The 19,342-nt window shown below is 36.2% G+C and overlaps 3 protein-coding genes across 5 annotated transcripts; 1 reads left to right on the forward strand and 2 right to left on the reverse strand.

The window, feature by feature from the left end:
• Positions 1-9,146: 9,146 nt before the first annotated feature.
• LOC113766801 (transcription factor MUTE) lies at positions 9,147-11,130 on the reverse strand. Its single transcript, XM_027310952.1, has 3 exons — positions 10,969-11,130; positions 10,319-10,720; positions 9,147-9,700 (listed from the first exon to the last, which is right to left on the reverse strand). The coding sequence occupies exons 1-3, from the start codon at positions 11,062-11,064 to the stop codon at positions 9,602-9,604; spliced, it is 597 nt and encodes a 198-aa protein (XP_027166753.1). The 5' UTR covers positions 11,065-11,130; the 3' UTR covers positions 9,147-9,601.
• Positions 11,131-12,938: 1,808 nt separating this feature from the next.
• On the reverse strand, positions 12,939-16,245 carry LOC113765336 (dual specificity protein phosphatase 1). 3 transcript variants are annotated; one of them, XM_027309477.1, is made up of 6 exons: positions 16,103-16,245; positions 15,085-15,261; positions 14,837-14,972; positions 14,282-14,402; positions 13,638-13,783; positions 12,939-13,366 (listed from the first exon to the last, which is right to left on the reverse strand). In XM_027309477.1, the coding sequence occupies exons 2-6, from the start codon at positions 15,190-15,192 to the stop codon at positions 13,341-13,343; spliced, it is 537 nt and encodes a 178-aa protein (XP_027165278.1). In that variant the 5' UTR covers positions 15,193-15,261; positions 16,103-16,245; the 3' UTR covers positions 12,939-13,340. The 3 variants fall into 3 exon arrangements, with proteins under 3 accessions (XP_027165278.1, XP_027165277.1, XP_027165276.1); XM_027309476.1 differs by having other exon boundaries at positions 15,085-15,319; XM_027309475.1 differs by having other exon boundaries at positions 15,085-15,322.
• Positions 16,246-16,811: 566 nt separating this feature from the next.
• LOC113765645 (basic 7S globulin 2-like) lies at positions 16,812-18,294 on the forward strand. The gene has a single exon (XM_027309878.1). The coding sequence runs from the start codon at positions 16,831-16,833 to the stop codon at positions 18,103-18,105; it is 1,275 nt and encodes a 424-aa protein (XP_027165679.1). The 5' UTR covers positions 16,812-16,830; the 3' UTR covers positions 18,106-18,294.
• Positions 18,295-19,342: the final 1,048 nt, after the last annotated feature.

Here is a 19,342-nt window from a genome sequence, read left to right on the forward strand (position 1 = left end):
CAAGCGATGCATATCTCCATGATTAATTAAGATGGGACTCAGGCCATAACTTAAATGATTACCTCGAGTTGTCTCAAAAAGTTGATTTGGGTAGAAGAAAGATCAACAAAAGCTGCTGTTTATAAGCTGTTCAATTTGATGACTTTTCCAGGTATGCCTGTGTTCGTTCACGTGCTTCTTTGTTTTGATTTGTACCAATCATGCTATGCAACAATATGATTACTTTGCGTAAAGAAGCATGTTTAGACTTTAAAGTGAAAATGTAAGCAAGTTTGGTATCATTACAACAGCAGGCATGTTTCTTTGGCTCGAAAGCCTTTCTTTCTCCTTTCCTGTTTCTCTAAATAGGTTTTGTGGTTGATAAAGAACAACACAAAATTAAGCAATCAAAATTTTGTTTTCTTTTCTTACTCAGAGCCCGAGATGAATTCTCGCTCCTCACTGCTCCATTCTCTCCTTCCTTCGCCATTTTTCTTCCGAAAGAACAAAAATTGAACTAATGTGTAAGGAATGACAAACAAACACCAGTGGTATAGACCGAGCAAATACATCTACACTAGAGTTATTCATCACAGCTTTAATGTTGAAAGAAGGAAGAAAAAAAACACTTGATAAAGCATATTCGGGCATAGTAGAAAAAATAATATAAGCAGCGATTTGATGTATATGAAATAAAATATAAAAAAAATATAAAGATTGACTTTGCTACAAAGATTGTTATGGGCGATTGTTCTACTGTTAATTATTATTCCTTGATCCAACCATCCTAATATAATAAATGAACTAGACATATGATGACGAATTTAAAATCACAGTGCATATAATACAGATCAGCTTTTGCATCTTTTAGTGTGGGTTCTATAATGGCAGGATTTAAGCCCCATCGGATAAACTTCATGGTGCCCAGTGTCTCCAACTCTACGAATTGAAGGGCCTTATTATTGTAGGTCATGCTAGCTATTGTATAATAAACCACACAAGTTGATGCTTGATGATAAGCTTCAATCTGCACAAAGTGAAAGGATGGATAATATACGTTAGTAATACTACTGTCATTTATTAATTTACTCATGTTGAAAAGTTGGGACCATAAACGTCTGAATGTTTAAAAAAAAAAGGGGCATCATCCTAATATCGAGCCAGTGATCCAAAGCTATTATTAAATGGTTAAATTTCATAAACAATTAATTGATATAAAATTGGTCTAGTTTTTGGGCTTGCAAGCAAACAAAAGTGGCATGGAATTTCATTTGCAAAAAGAGAAAAAAAAATAGAGATTTGAAAACCTTAAAAAATTTGTCAAAAAAAAAAAAAGAAGAAGTTTTCTTTTTCCTGAAAATAGAGCGAAAAGTAGAGCCAATGGCCAGTTGTGTGTCGTGAAAGTGTATTTTTCTTAGTTCGTATGTACCTTATTCTCACTCGTCCGGAGATCTACAATATTCATCACATGAATCATTCCCTTACATACTCACTTGATGCTGGCATCGTCATAGTTGCCTTCCAGATTGAATCCAAGATTCTGATATTCTTGAGCAAGATTCTGAGCATCACCTTGTGATTAACGTAATTTTTGTTAAACAATCTTACATCACTACAAAATTATGAACCCATTATAGAAAATTAACAAATTGATACCAGACTCACTTGTAAACAATAAAAGATCTGTAGGATGATTAATGATACAGCAGCTGATTATGAATGAAGGTTTCAACACATAGTACTCTATAAGATCACCATTAGTATTGGGCGTCAAGTTTCTAAAAAAATTGTGATGGTTATAATCAAGATTAAACAAGTTGTGATGATCCCCCTTTTTACCCCCATTCCCAACAAAAATCATACTAGTACAGTTGTGCTTGGATTTGAAGTTTCTTGATCCATCAATTGTTTTTTTTGAACTTGAACCCTAAACTTCAAGTGATCGACCATATGTTGTCCATCAGACAAAAGATTATTACTCTAAGTCTCAATTATTAGATTCTACTGTAGAAGACAGTAGCAAAGATATCTAGTGATTAATTTAATGCATGATTAGCCCCACCCAGACAAAAAAAAATGTCCAAATCTCTTTGGGAATTTAACAGGAGTACATGAGAATAATTTTTGTGCAGAGTCAAAATTCAACGCACATAATGCAAGCAGAAGCAGAAGAGAAGACTTGAAAGCGTTGAAGAAGTGCACATGCGATGCGATGCGATGCGAAGCGAGCATCTCTTTCCCTCAAATGGACATAAATTCACAAGAAGCTGTCTGCTACTTTGGTCTCGGACCAAGTGTAAGTTGTTGAGCAGACAAAGTTATTGCCTGCAGCCATTTTTTTCTTGGTGAATCATGCAGCCTAAGCCCCTGCCATGACTCTAATAAACTAGCAACGAAAAAGGGTACAATTCTTGAATTGCTAAGCCCCCCCCCCCTTGCTACCACATTTTTTTTTTTTCTACTGCACCGAGAAGAGAATAAGAAAAGAATAAAGAATGGCTGTGATAAAATTTCATGCAGAGAGAATCAAAGAAGCAGTAGTAAGTTAGTAATAATTTATGATTAAAAAATTGATGTGAATGATAGAAGTCAAAAAAGTGAGTTTGGGGGTTAATTCCGAGGGAAATTCTGCGTTCAAAGCGCTATGTCCGAGGTATTATTAGCAGAACATCACATGATGCGGTTGGTCCATGTTGGCCACTGCCACCACCTCTTTCCGCCTATGCCCCACCACCCGCCACCCCCTCAGCTCACTACCGTGTGTTTCCGGTTGATCATATATTAATTATTATTCTTTCTTCGGCTTCTATATATTTTTTTTCTTTAAATTAGTTCCGTTTAAGGTATAATTATTCCCATGATTTGATTAATTAACAAACGTTAAGGAGTAAAATAAGTAATAGTAACGAATAACACACCTCCACAATTGCAGAAAGTTTTGTAAGGAGAAATATATAATCTATGAATACCCTAAATTTGTTTGCGAAAATAAATGAACAATAATACTACTACTATTAAAAAGTCATATATTCCCCATCAAAATTGAATCGGCAGGGGTGGTCAAGGAGATTAGTGAGTCTTCTTTCCTGTTTAATTTTTGAACATTTTATTTTATTTTATTTTAAGTGCATTTAAGTCTTATGGGAAGGTCTTCACCAAAAAGGAGGAGAAAAAAAAAAAAAGGGTATTACGTGAAGGTTGTTCTAGCTATTTTGCACTATTAAGGGGGTAAGTGTAATTAATACAAACCACAGAAGATTTGAGGGAGGAGGTTTCTGAAATTACCTATTTCTTAATTTTTATCAGCAAAATGTTTTTAAATTTTTTCCATGAAAATTAAGTTTGTTCTTTAATTTGTTTATGTTGGAAAAGGAAAAAAATATATAGTTGACAAATACAAGGGTCGATTAATCAGCCGAGCCGCCGGAGCCGAGCAAAAGCCAGAACAGTTAAATTTCGCGGTAAATAGTAGTAGAAAACGGTTACGGTGGCAGAAACGTATTTAAAGAACCTTAACAGGGATAAAGTGGTAAAAGGAGGAATAGAGAGTCAAAAACGATGACGGAAGCCCATAAACGGCGAGAACTGTCCGTTAGCCTGTAGCTGAGGGCCCTAATTTCTGCAGAAGAGACGGAATCTTTTTTTGTTTGTAGGATGGGTTCACAATGGGTCCCACTCTGGAGGAAAGGGACCCACTCCCCACGCCAGCCTCATTATTACCCCTTCTCGCCGGTTTCACATGGAAATGCGTCTCTATCTTTGCGCAGTATTATCGTGCTTGTACTTAATTGTATTTCAAAAAATAAAAAATTCTTGTACTCAATGGGCGTGGAGTATTACAAACTTTTTTTTATATTTTGCAGGTAAGAACAACTTCTTGATATATTCTCGATTGCGATCTAAATCAACAGTGGAAGTTACAAATGGAATTCATAACTATAGTTTAGAAACTTCAAATCCAAAGATTTTTACAACTTTAAATCCAATTCTGAGTGCCTCAATCGTGTGAATTTTAACATTTAAAATGTGATGATTTAAACAAATAATAATATGATTACATCTGGTAAAGCACTGTTGGTAGGAGATTAATTAGAGTCGCTGTAAGTCGCTTAATGTGTTAGTGACATGTTCTGATTTTAGAATAGAGTGAACTTCTCTCTTTCAAAAAATTTTAAAAAAAATCATTTTAAAATAAGACTTTTAATTAAAAATAATAAGAAAGAAAAATGACAAAAATCATGATGTGATAACTAAAGATGCGTTTGATAAAATTAAAGTCTTAAAACTGAAGTCTAAAATCTGAAATATGAAGTCTGAATCCATTAAGTTATTAGATTGTTAAATATTAAATCTTATACATTTGAATGCATATCACATTCAGTGATAAGTGAATAGCTTATCAATTAATTTTTTGAGCAAGTTTTGCCTGAAAAATTCAGTGCTACTTAATTAATTCAGATGTTTAATTCTTGGTTATCAAATAGTCTGAATATATTAAGATCTGAATCCATTAAGTTTAAGTGCTGAATTGAATTATTAAATATGACCTAAGATAATTAACCATAATTGAGGGGGGAAAAGGCATTAAGTGAGAATAATTTAATTTACAAAAAGAGCCAAAGCGGGAAAGATGAACAAATGCACTCCAAGCTTGTACACAAGAATTGGAATCACAGGTTAACCTCTAGTGCTATGACAAAGTTACCAAACCATGCCTTAGTACTACAAACGGTCCGATGGACCATAAAGAAAAATCTTACATCAGATTTCTCGTAAATATGAAAATTTAGAAAAGATCTGGGGAAGTTAGTACTTTCACATTCCCATCATTTATAACTGAACCGTACACGTGGCGTGATGCTTTGGGTATATGTACTTTGAGAGGAGGTTGTGCTGACCAGGAAATGAGGTCAGTGTCGGGTGAGGGTGTGCACTGTGCAGTAGGGAAGAGTCATACTAGAAGTTTTGATGGTCAAATCCTTTTGGTCTTTACCACTTCTGCTCAAGGTCATGAAGGAACTCAGGGCTCCATTCCTCTCTTTAAGTCCCTTTTTATCATAGTTATTAAAACCTACCGGACATCAACCCGGCAGAAGGGTCGGGTTGATGGATTAGTAATTCAATCGATGGGTTCCTGATTGAACCGTTTGATGACACAATATAATAAAAAAATATATAATATAATTAAATAAATATATACATTATAATATAAGTACAGAAATTCTTAAATGTTAACAAGTCATAACCAATTCATAGTTCATAGTTCATACACACAAGTCACATTCATACGTGTTTCTTAGTTCATAAATTCATATTGATATTAAACACAAATATAAATGATAAATTTAAATGTCAAAAAAGAAATAAAACCATAATTCTCAAATCCCTTTTTCAATTTTTCTCATCTAATTGTCAAAAAAACGACAATACCTACGTTGGTGTGGTTGGTCAAATTAAAAAATTGGGTAAAAAGGTAATGGGATAATTTCAGAAACCTCTCGTGAGGTTTCTGACAATTTCACTGAGTTTCTCTGAGATTTAAAAAATTATGCATACCTCCTTTGATTTGATAGTTTTAGTAACAAAATCTTAAAATAATATTAACTTGATCAAATTTTTAAATGAATACCCAAAAATGCCCTTGTGTAATGAGTTTTAATTTACTTCCCTATAAAATTATATAATTATCTAATGTAATTATAAGGAAAAGGTGCCGAATTTTTTATATCCATACCTACTATTTGATAAACAACTATAATAATAATAATTTTATCACTATGATAGGATACTTTTGATGGTATTTTATTAAGGATTTAGATTTATAAGATAGAAAATAAAATTTTAAAATAATTGATTCAGAACTTATGAACTTTTTGAGTAATGAGATTATCATAATTTAGTAATGATTTTGGGCAATTTCTTTTTGATTTATTGTTAATTTTACTATCAAAAAATAGAGAACAAAGGTTAGCAAAAAAACATCGAATTACGTATAAAGTTAACTCATCAAAAAATCATTAGTTCGACATTTGGTTACAATAGAAATTAGAGATAATAGTGGTAATTTTACAATTTTATCGGTAAAAAATTAAAATAAAAAGGAATTAAGAAGAAAAAATAATGAAAAAATAATTTTAAAGTCATTCTAAGTATAAGCATACCAAACAAGGGAATTTCATTAAAATATTTAACGGTAGTATTGTCGTTCAGGGGAGGTTTTTGAAATTATTCCAAAAGTAATTTAAAAAATTTTTCAAAACTCTCCGAGTTTAAAAACCGCCAGGTTTAGCGGGTCACCGATTCGACCGTTAAGGTTAAACAGTTTAAAGCGAATCATCTGCAACTTCGATCCAATTACTAAATTGGCCTAATTTCATGACAAGTCCATTGGTTTGACCGGTTCAACTGCCTGATTAGGCCAAATATAATAACTAAGCTTTTCATATCCTCGTCACCCGAAGTATCAAATTCAGAATTCAATCTTGTAGCGAGAAAATTAGTACTCTCGTAAAAGATCAAATTCAAAATGAATTCAAACTCTGAACCTCACAGTGAGGAAACTGGTACTCTCATGAAAGGCAAAGAAGCTTGTGGGGGTTGCTTGATTTTCTAATGTGCATGCGCGAATCAAGTGTCACGTTGTGCCTTTGTTAGGATTTGAACAGCCAATTTACTAGCTAGCCAAGTAATTGAGATTCTGCTTGTGTAGCATATCCTCTAAGATCAAAGGTTTATGCAATTGCAGAGTCGGATTTAATTTGTAATTTAGGATCACTATCAGCTAAACTTAATTTCGAACGTTTATTTCAAATTTTAAGTATAAAAAGATTTTTTTTATTGGTCTAACGGCAATAATTTACACTCTCCTATCTTATAGGGGAGGGGGAGCCAAACTTGACTTGCACGAGTGTTAGAAAGTGAACCTCTGGACTTAACAAGAAGCACACTAGTGTGGTGTGAACCTCGACACTTTTGTACTCGCTAGATTTTTCGAAAACAAGAAACACAATACTTCATTATAATGCATTAAGTGGACTTTGAACCCTTCCCTAATTAATGCATTCCAAGAAATTCTCCATTAGATCAAAACTCGATGGTTACGTAGTTCTTGGTTGACTTGATCTGATTAATTCAAGTACATATTAATGACCCTTATCTTGGTCGACTTGAGCCATTAATCATTCTCTATAACTGCACTAACAATTATAGTTGCAGATAAACCAAGTACTTGACTTGAGAGAAACCAAATCCTATCCGCGAAGTGGAAAGAACATCGCTTGAAAATTGCTGTTTTTCATGTGCAGTATCACCTAGGTTTGGCACATACCATGTCATGTCGGATGAAGCAGTAATGTTCAAAATTGATAGAAAAGTGTCAACTAACTAATAAATTCTTTCCAGTCAAAGCAAACTCACTATGGAAGTGTGAGCAAGCTGGTAGCTAATAAGTCCGCTGATCATGTGAAATTGGGGGCCATGAATCAAGACGTTACATTTTTCTTACTGGTACACTATAATAACGAACAAGAAGTTTGCAAAAATTGCATGTGAGGATTGACAATAGACAAAAAATAATGGTACGAATGATTTTCCTAATCTCATGTGACTGAGCAATCATGAGGATAAGGTTACTGTAACGAGTTTTGATTCCCTTCAAAAATCTCTGTTCATGGGACCATTCTCAATTATTCTGTTGAGAGGGAAGAGCCCGGCCTATGGTGCCTACACCTCTACATACGTTGTTAAAAACCTAGAACATAGGGAGGCTCAGTCTGGAATTCTGAAGTTGAGTCAGGAATGTTGAATAGAGAGGCCAACAAAAGAAAGGGAAAAAAAAAATTCTCATCATAAGAAAATTTCGTATACTGGAAAAAATGAAATAAATATCATTAACTAATTAAAGAACTTTGTACGTCCCAATTTGTTATAGCACCGGATTGAATGAGAAGGAAACTGTTTTTAAGTCGCACTACTTTGAGGATTCGGCATGGCATAGTCGAGGTGTCGTGTCTCTACTCTTGCTAGGTATTCTTCACTTGGAAATGGACAAGCAGACAAAATGGGCTTCTAGCCCAGCCCAGGTTCCACTATTTATTACCGAAAAAGTCACCTTTTTGTATGGGGGGGGAAAGAATGGAAAGATCAACAATAGTTCCTCGCTTATCAAAAGAAAAATCAACAGCAGTTTCCCACTTACCCAACTCGAATCATTGACCTATCAATTACGAGTACGAGTGAAACGTCTCACCAATTATGTTGCGGCAATATCATATGATGATTTTTGTGGATGGAGATTATCCAATTTTCTTTCAATGTATGCGGCAAGATTTTGGTGCATTTTACCTAGGATTGAATTTGAACGTTGTCAGTCAAAAAAAAAATCATGTACAAGTATAAGTCGTGATGGTTTTTTTTTCGTTGAGGCTATGAACATATTATTGGACGAGATGTTCTCTGTATTGCAATTGGAGTTAAGAATCCACGAACTGGGCCATAATAGTACAGAGGTTTCTACTTGGATAGCCTTGGCCCGTTAATAGAGTCAGATTCCACATTCCAAGGAAGTTGCTGTATGGGCCTTTGTGGAGTCCGACATGATAAGTTCTGTTTGATCCTTCACTTAGCCTAACGCCAGCTCCACCTCAGAACCTTGTCTTCTCGCCAATATGGGTACTTAATTCAGTACATACTGATTAAATTTGAATTAGCGTTTAAGATTTTATTCAAAGGTCAAAAAATCATTTTTGCATAGTATAATTCGTTGATTATAAATTTGAGTTTTACTTAATCTCATTGATCGATTTAAGAAGGTTTCGTGATGGGGGATCAAGCTAAGCACAATCATGTAATTATTGCCATTTAGAGTGATTTGAATTAATTTGAAGAAAGAAGATGTTTATCCAGTTCTTTTGTCTATTTTCTTTTTTGCTAGAATTGACGTATTGAAAATTTCTGAAACTAACTTGAAGTCTTCTCCTCCCCACAATTAGCTGTTTGCATTTTATTTGTAACATCATTGAGGGTTAGTACAATTGAAAATAAATTCCATAGGACCTTTCCCTTACCAGCTACTCAATTTCTTCTAAGATTGACTGATGCCCTAGCAATCTGCTCAGGGGGATAATCTAAAATGAAAAATTTGTGGGGAGAATGATGGAAAAAGAAATAGCACACTTCAACTGACGGCTAGAATATTGTACTAGCTAGCTACAATATTGATTGTATGTATACCTCCATTACCAGCTTCAAGAACTAACAAGGGCTCATATTTGCTATATATATATATATATCATTTATGGATAGCATTCCTTATGATTGATACAACTTACAAAACAGAAAAGTGGACTTAGATTTTGTGTTCTTTCAGGTGGTGGAAATTGCCGTTAGGGTACCTATCTAGTATACTAGCTAGAGCACTAATATGTACCATTAGTGATAATGCTTGACCTTTCCTTATTTAGTAAAGAGTACCATGTTGTATGCATTAAAATGCATTCAGGATGGCAGTTTCTTTACTATACAAGGAAAGATGCTATATCACTTAGGTCCCAGTTTCATGGGATGTCCTCGAAGAAGGGAGGACATATACCACTTACATAAATTTTCTCGATGATCAGTATTCCTATCCTACAGTTTCCTTGGCATAAACTGATTGGAAGCAGAAACTTTGTTGAACCTCCATTGCAAGTTCTTCCAGGCTCAGCTGACATTCAAGCCCTATCTGCAGTGAAATAATCACAAAGCAAAAGAAAAAAGAGGAGAAAAGTGAGGCAAAACCATTGAGTAACTTAGAACTAAAAAATGAATATGTTCATCCATGAACATATACAAGGTACTCCTACATTTCTCTTATTATATCCGTCCTGTAAATTTAAATGCTAAATGGGTTAAAGCCAATATGGATGAAATCGTTGTTGGCTTTATATCTAACTACCATACTGTATACTACGTACTATGTTATAGGTGTTATACTATCTGATTGATCATTAAGAGTATCAAGTATTCATTCCTATACATTTTCTTTTCCTATGAAAAAATGTTAGTTTTTGTTCGCTTAATTTTCTTCTTTGATATTGATTGTATAGGTGAAGTTTCTATTACATAGCTTGCCTGTTGCCTCAGCTCTCCGTCATTGTTTACGAAATAATGTCATACCTACTGAATCAGCAAGCAATACATGTGATAAATCCTTACTAAATAAGGAAAGGTGATTGACCATATATATTTTAGAGATTATTTTCCCTTCCACCGTATATCTTCTTGCAATCAATTTCTGCATAGCTAGCACTGCTCTTGATATTGGATGATCAGAGTAGCTATATATATATAGCACATATACCTTGATGACAAAAGAGTAAAGAACAGTATCTTCCATGCTACTGATATTCAAATGGAGAATTTCAAAGGAGAATTTCTCCAACACACTGATGATCCTTGACAATTGACCAGGAATTCGCTTAGAAACGGTTCTCAAGATAACGTTTGATCCTGATATCTTTGCTTCCACATCAGCCACCGGAGAGTTGCAGCATGTTCCGACTTCCTTAAACTTATCATGCCCTCCAAGTGAACTTTCAGAGTTAGGACTTAGCTGTAATAGGACTGGCCTCGGGCTAGGACCAGGAGGTCCAGGACTAGGGCTCAGACTCATCCTTCGCTTTTTTGCCTCTAGGGATTGTAGAACTTGGTGCAACTCCTTTATGAATTCTATTACACCCCCTATTATTGATGCTTGATCTCCCTTCAATATCACATAACAAAAACATTTCAATATGTTAAAGCATCCCAAAATTTCAGTTAATAAGTTGACCAATACCTATGGATTAGATTAATCAATTATGCCGCTCTCCAGTAGCTTAAATAAGGTGGTAATTATTTGAACAATCATTCGAACCAAAATCGATTGGCATAATTTCACTGCGAAACCTTTCCAAATCAAAAACCCTTAAACAAAAAGGGATGGGGAATAAAGAGGTAGGAATAGTTTACCCGCTTGATGTAGAAACAAGGTGTCAAGGAACGTAAAACCTTGAGATGTTCATTCATTTGTCTTCTCCTGTTCCTCTCCACAGCTATGTGAGACATGACTAGCGATGCTGGAGTTCTTGGCAGCTGAGAAACAAAGCTAGCTCAGGTAAATTATTTTGCGTTCTTGTTATTCCTTTGTACCAAATTGGTAGTAGTTTCTTTCTTTCCCCCTATATATATAGGCAAAAATACATGTCAAAGAATCATATCAACCTAGTGAATAGAGAAAGAGGGGACGGGAGGATATCTCTACTAGGTCTAAAGTTGATGTAGTAGTATATAATAAATGCAAAATGTTGCAGTCTCGTGAGGTTAATTAGTTTTACTCCCCTTGTCATTCTCTCTCTTGCAGTGTATGTGAATATTTACATCTCACGTTTATTATCTACGCAACAATTACGCCTTCCCCCTCGTGAGATAAAATACAGCAGTAGGGGTTAATACTTAGGTAGTAGCTCTACCACTACTTCTCATCCTTTGTGACATTGTCATGCATATTTCCTGCTCCTCCGCTTCCCTTCATGCGTGCCACGCTCCATCCTTCATCTCTTCCGACTCACCATCCATCCGTCTTTCTGATATTTTGTCCAAGGCCAAGTTGGAAGCCGGATGCCTTCTCTAAGTCCCTGATCAGATGAAGTATCAGATTTTTCCTACAAGAACATTATTCATCTGATCCATCTGCTAAATAGATAACTCCAAGTTAGTTAATGTTCATATATAGGTGTACTGGTCATACATTTGCCATACTTTTTACTGGGTTTTAACCGACACGGAACTGTATTTTATCCTTTCATCCAGACGAACGTGAGATGAACTAACATAAATTTGAAGCTGAAGCAAGGTTTTGGTATATAATTGCTTACAAGGCAAACCAGCTAGTCAATTAGTACAGAAAAGTCTTGGGAAGAAAAGATTGTATATGCCTGCCTGCGTAATATTTTAGTGTTAACAAAATACATTTCGAGTTGAAATAAATTGTAGCGTTAATACAGTAGAATCTTTAATTTAGCAAGTCCCATTGTAGTGAGGTTTGCCAACCTCTTGTTTCTTATGCTGACCAAAACCAAATTTTGCCAAATGAAGAAAAAGGGTTTGTCTAATGTCCACTGTCTTCACCTTTTCGCCATTCGCTCAGATTAAATTTTACTGCAGTAGCCTTGTTTCTTTGTAACTGTCTAGCTGGGTAGCCTGGTTCAAAGGTTACAAAGCTGGGTGCTGCAATGCAATGTTGTTTGTTTACTGCATTGTAGAGTGTGTTGGAGGAAACCCTTGCGTTATTGTGTAATAATAATACGTTCATCAAGATTTGAATAGTGTGAACTGGAGAGCCGCAGGCCCAGTGTCCCACCAATAATTCTGTCACTGAATTCTCTGCTGCTAGCCTATGGGCCCTATGGAGGACTTTTGGCGGCTGAAGCCTGAGGATGGGGGATTTTGTGGATGACAAGTTGTCTTCTGGAGGACCCCAATGGGTAAATTGAATTCTTTCCTTTGCATGGCATTGTCCACATAGACTTGTAATTTTCAAACTACTGCTCATCACTACTACCATGTATGAGCACTACAAGCAATTTTTCTCATCTTACCTTGCCATAGTCTCATCATTTGCGTCTATTGTTTTAGGGGACTCGCAAAAGCATGGACAATGGTGATCAAAGTTAAGAAGGTTGGCATCTTGGCTCGGATATTGCATGAACATGTATTCTTTTGGAAATTGTTGCATTAATAAGTTATAGACATGGAAAAAATTGCCAATATGTAACCGAGCTCACTGCATCTTTTTTCTTTTTTCTTTTTTAATTAGTGCCAGCGTAAGAGTAGTAGTTGCTCACAACTCTTGTAATATTTTTTGACCGCATCAAATTATGTAGTTTAGACTTCTTTGAATTCCAAAGCTGTACTAAACTACTAATGACATTTGCCCATAATGATCTTAAGAATAGGATGTTATAACAGGTGCACTTAGGTAGAATCAAGGTAAGAATGCGAGGAACACAGGAACTGATACATATCTAAACTCGGCTAGCAAGCCTTATATCAATCTGGTTCAGTTGAGTAGTCGAGGCTATTATCCTCGGTCAATGACTCAATGTCTATGTTAGTCGAGGCTATCATCTTCTTCTGATCTTCTGATTGATAGGATCAGAAGAAGAAGAATGCTCAATCAGAACTCTTGCTTTATTCTTATCAAATAAAGTGGCAAGTTCATGACCTTTTCAGGGCAATTTTCATATGACATCGATGTTTATTTTGAGCTATGTAGATCTTTACACATGAAACTTCTGTCTTGACTGTCTTCAAGTGGTATTGCTAATTGATTGCTTCCGCACTTAAACTTCGCTTGTAGACTGAGAGCCTGCGTTTCAAAAGAGTTGGCAACAAGAGAAAAGATCATCTAGTCAAAGAAAATTTCTTCAAGTAGCAAAGCTCGAGCAACAAATGTATAAAGATATCTGCAAGAGAAAACATCTACCACTGGCAAAATGGATTTTATGTATTGAAGTACTACTAGCTCTGGCCAGGAAGAAGGTACTCAACAAAGTAGAAGCCAATGAGCCATATACTTTAAAGGTGAAATATCATGTCTGGCTGATATTAAACCCAAAAAGAAAAAAGGGAATCCGAACCTTTAAGAGTTTTCCCAAAGTTCTGCAGTTGCGACATAAAACCGGGATTAGGTGATGCCACTGGCCTTTTATTTCTCACATGTTCCAATGCTTGAGATAGGCTCATACCATGCTTTTTCATTAGATAAGCAACAACCACTGTGACGCTGCAAGGTTAACATCTAACCTGAGTTTGCTCCAATTCATCATGTTCTATGTTGTAGAACACAAAAGACAACCTCAACTAATTTGAGACCAAGACATTAAATGATTCGAGGCATCAAAAAAAGCTCATAATACAAGATGTAAAATCACTTAAAATTAGAACATAGGACTATTAAAAATGTGAAGCAGTCTGGTTACCATTTTTGGTTAACTAATCTAATCATCGAGCTATCTTTTCCTTCTAAATGTTCATAAGTCCAACCAAAGCATGACTGAAGTACTATAAGTAGTCAAATATTTCCCTTTCTATTACTCAGATCTAAATTACAGAATAAGTTACTTCTCAAATGCTATATTGCTATCTGGCATGTTGTAGAAAACATAATCCAAAAATGACCTCTTCCAAACCACCAGAAGGTGCAAAGTCCAATTTGTGGTGGCTGTTTGACAAATACATCTGCAAGACCTTTAAGTATTTAGTCCCAAAGCAGAAATATTACCTCCTGGATCTTCCCACAAAGCAATGTACCAAAACACCACCTCCCTTTCTCTTAGCTCCGTCAATGAATTCAAAGCAGTCATCAAAATATTGTGAGATATTTATGTCTTCCCTGTCTGGTACTGTCATAAATTCAAATATAACAGAAAAGGATCAATAACATCTTACTTAGTAGAATGGACAATAAAATTTGTAGTGATCTCATTAATACAATAATAAGAAGTCTTTATTTGGGTACAGATGATATGAGTTGCATGGGAGAATCAACAGCTTTAAGCAAAGCATAGAGTTGACATACGGCACTTGTATAAGACAAACGTTCTGCCCTCTTAATTATATCAACTCCAGAACTCCCCCATTCCACCCGAAGGAAGAGGGGGGGAGGGGGAAATAGAGGGAAGGATAATGACGATAAAAGGAAAAAATAAGCAACTTGTTAAGCTATGAATAACAGAAGAATTATTCTCATTCAAAAACTAAAAACTCAGTTCATACCAGGATTAAAGATCATCTGAGCTTAAAATTAAAAGAAATATGATACTCTGAAGAATCTTACTACTAACTATTTTGTAGACAAAGTCATTCGGATGAGCAGGGGGCAGAGAATTTGCGACTGTCAGAATATGGGTTATGTTTAAGCTTTTCAATGCAGTCTTATTACTGGCAGCTCCAAGAGAACCCAAGTAGAGACCCTGATAAGTATCAGAACTTTAACGTGAATATAGGATATCCATTTGAAGTATACAATTACCAGGTTGCAACTAATCACAACAGAAAAACTAAACAAAGTCCAGCTCAAGTTACCTCTTCAATTTTGCTCGGAATATTGTCCTCTCTGACGCATTTTGTAGTATACATTGCTCGCCATAATGCTGCAATGCGTTCTTTATACATTTCATCGAATCGATCCATTTTCAGAACACGAATTGGTTGATATTTCTTTATCTTTTTCTTCCAATAAAGTACTGAACTTTCCAAGTTCTGAGAATTTCTCCAAAACAAAATTGAATACGATGTGTAATCAGTATATATCAGTTTCCTGCTGCAGAAGACACGCAAACTGTTGATGCATCTCAAAACAAGTTAAATGAACAAATTCGAAAGAAGAAAAAATACAAAATAAAAGATGAGTATCCTAATCCATGAAACAATAACCTACACATAGAGCTCCATTCCAGCTGTTTCACCCAACTTTAAAGGTTTTCCATTTGCTACTGCTAAGTTATTCTTGACACTCGAAAAGATGCAAATTTTCTTAGATCATTGGCATTTACTTAGTCAAGAAACCAACTTCTATTGTGCTTATTTTCTGAAACCATCCCATCACCAACAAAAAAAAAAAAAGAAAACACACACACACACACGCACACGCACACGCACCTTCCTACCTAATGAGGAAGTAACATATTCGACCAACCGGGGCATGTAAGATTTCACCGTGTGTTAGTAATACACTATCAAACATGAGGAATTTCGGCTCTGCAGTTCCTTTTCAGTTAATTGTACCAGCAATAAAAAATTGAAGATAAAAATCGCATCTTTTTATTCCTATCAATTTTGATAATCGACCAGGAGTCGAAACTGATGCCAAATCAGATCAAAGGGGTCAAAATATTATCTCGGCTATTGCAAAATCCAAAAGCAAGAACAAAAGAATACCTCAAAATTCCATATATTTACACCTACAGGTTACTAATTGGTTGGCAATCAAAACGAGGGAAAAAGGAAAAAGACAACCAAATCATCCAATACTTCAGAAAGCCAAGATGTACATTACCACATGAATAATACGAATTCTTGATAATCTGAAGAAAAAACTCACAGTTAGGTATGATGCGAGGGGAATCTGCTTTGGTAGTTGAATTGCAATGTATAGATGAAAGTGGAGAAACCTCTTGAACCAATCGCTTTGTGGTAAGGAAGAAATGGTTAAGAAAGAATTTTGATTGAGTGGGTTTTGTAGTCGATTTCTTTAGAGTCCACCACTAGTTTTGCTCTGTCAGCTATTAGTGATCTGGCCTACTGCCTATTGGCATATTCTCTGTTTTTATCTTTCTGTTATTTTCTCTCATTTTGAGTTGGCAATTTCACGTTGAAAACATTTCACTTTCTTATTTTTAATCCCAAATTGTTTTACAGAGGTGAAATTGGCAATTAATTCCCCACTATTTTAAAGTTGTTTATTGGTTACAAGATGTCTTTGTACATGCCTTAAAGGAAACAAAATGAAGATCAACTGTTAATAAAATTTGTGAAACACCTCATGTCTACCTTCAAGTACCCTCTGATAGCAGAGGCATCTGATCCCTAGCTTTCTGGCTTGGAATTGCAGAAAAGCATACAAAATCTACTCAGCAAAGGCTAAGGCCTTATCCACTTCCCATTTTTCTTTAGCATTGTAGGCCCACTAGACAGCGGATGACTATTGACCAACTCAGTCAGTCGCGGCGCCCCTACGCAGCACGTTAGAATATAGAAATAGCGACGCCAATACGAATGAAGGCCCCTCTTTCTGTCTCCCTCCTCCTCAGTATTCGACTATTTTCTTCAATGGCTTCCAATGCCCGATTGCTCTTTCCCCTTGTTCTGATTTGCTTCTGCACTGTTACCATAGCCAAAGAAGGACCCTTTTTGCCAAATTCTGTAATTCTTCCGGTGACAAAAGATATTGCAACACATCAGTACGTGACACAAATATACATTGGTGATCAACCCCTCGCTCCAACCAAACTTGTGATAGATATTACTGGTTCATCTTCTTGGATTGATTCTGCCCATCTGCTATCTTCATCTGGGCATCCCAGGCCCTTTGGTTGTTTTTCATTGCAGTGCTCATTGGCAGAGGCTAATAGCTGCACCAGGCCCAGCAGGACTAGTCGCAATACTTGTACTCTTGAAGCAGAAAATCCCATCACAAATATGGTCACCAGAGGAGAGTTAACAGAAGATATCATAGCTGTGCAAGTCACTGATGGGATAAAGACAGGATTAGCTTCTGTTCCTCATTTTCTGTTTTCATATGTGCCTGCATTATTACTGCGGGGATTGGGTGATGGTGTCAAAGGTGTGTTAGGCCTCGGAAACACTAGAATTTCACTACCATCACAAGTTGCTGATGCATTTAGCTTCCAGAGGACATTTTCTTTGTGTCTGTCATCATCAAATGGGGCTCTGATCGCCGGCGAAATTCCTTATGTTTTACCTCATAATAATGACGTTGCAAAGTCATTAATGTACACACCCCTTGTCTTTAGAGAAGGTAGCAAGGTGCAAGGTTACTACATTAATGTGAAATCCATCAAAATCAACGGCAAGAAGTTGTCGATTAATGAATCGCTGTTATCGGTAAATCAAGAAGGTGTTGGAGGGACCAAAATCAGCACAACAGTTCCCTCTACCACCATGGTCAGCACATTGTATAATACATTTATTAAGGCCTATATCAAGGCAGCAATTGGTATGAACATGACCATGGCGCCTCCTGTGGCACCATTTGGGATCTGCTTCAGATCAGAAGGGTTGGAGGCCAATAGGGATGCATCTAATGTGCCAATTATTGATCTTGTGCTGCAAAGTGAGATGGTTAAGTGGAGAATTGAGGGGAGGAATTCGTTGGTGCAGGTTAATGATAAAGTTATGTGCTTGGGGTTCTTGGATGGAGGATCGAGCTCAAAGGATTCTGTCGTACTAGGAGGTTATCAATTGGAGGACAATTTGCTGGAGTTCAAACTTGGAACTAAAATGCTAGGATTTTCTGCTTTGGCGATGGGACATACAACTTGCTCTAATTTAAGGTCAAGTTATATCCCTAGGGAAGCATTTTGATTCTTGGTTTTGTTGAAAAGTTCTAGATGTGACTTAGGAGACAGATGACCCTTGTACATGTTAGGGTCCAACTCATTGGAAGTAGCTGTTTAGGATTTTAGCTGAATCAAAATATAACATCCCTTACTGAGAGCTTGTAGAATTACTTGTGAAACTTTCTGTGTAACTTAAAAAGTTTTCTTTGATGCATCGTGATTAATTCATACTGAGCATTAGTCTCTAATATCTCGGTCCTCCTGTGCTTACATTTTGTGGTTTCTGACCAATCGCGATTAATATCATCATTGTTTTGCAATGCGTTTAGTTCAGAATATCAATTGATCACTATGCAATCTGGACTAGCCATTTGCTCAAACGTTGTAGTAGGCTCCAAAGAACCAGTCGGTGGCTGCATACTCTAATACGTCACCAGAAAATCCTATTCAGGAATCCGATATTCCTGCATGCAAATATTCACCTGTCAGTTTAACATGAGCTGATCATATGATTCAATGGAACTGACCTGCAACGGCAGCATCTCTAATACTGGAACGTCTGAAGACCCATAGGATCAGAAACCATACTCCTTTTCATATTCTCTCAAATCAGCCAAAGAACTCCACTGGTGCCAATAAAACTCACACTAGATCTTGGTGGCGAATCCTTAATGGGTCGGTTGCGAGAAAGGCTACACCAGCTCAACATATCAGCGTGTCCATTGCCGTTCATCTCTCTGTTCATTTATCAATACCCCTTTTGGATGCGGCACATGCCATGATGGTCCAAAACCAGCCTGCAACAACCATGCATGTTAAGTCTCACAAGAAAACACCATAGTTCATATTCAAACCATTGGTGAGCTTGCCAAAGATGTCATCTCCCTTCGTTCTACTCATGGATCAAATCCTGGCCCTGTTGTTTCAGTTCCATACAGAGTCTTGGAAAGGTCAATTTACGGTGCTGTTACTAATGTTTTCATTGATTCAGTAGCAAAAGTCCCTAGAGTGAAAGCTGTGGCACCATTTAAGGCACGTTATAGTGCAAAAAGCCTTGGTTCTATACGTGTTGGTCCTGGTGTTCCATCAATTGAATTTGTTTTGCAAAGCAGGAGTGTTTTTTGGAACTTTTTTGGAGCAAATTCAATAGTGCCTGTTGGAAATGAAGTTTGTGTTTCGGATTTGTAAATGGAGGCGTAAATTCTCCTGCAGAATCTATTACAATAGGAGGATATCAGCTTGAGAATGCGCTTTTGCAATTT

Source organism: Coffea eugenioides, chromosome 3 (genome assembly GCF_003713205.1).
Source record: "Coffea eugenioides isolate CCC68of chromosome 3, Ceug_1.0, whole genome shotgun sequence".
Taxonomy (NCBI): domain Eukaryota; kingdom Viridiplantae; phylum Streptophyta; class Magnoliopsida; order Gentianales; family Rubiaceae; genus Coffea; species Coffea eugenioides.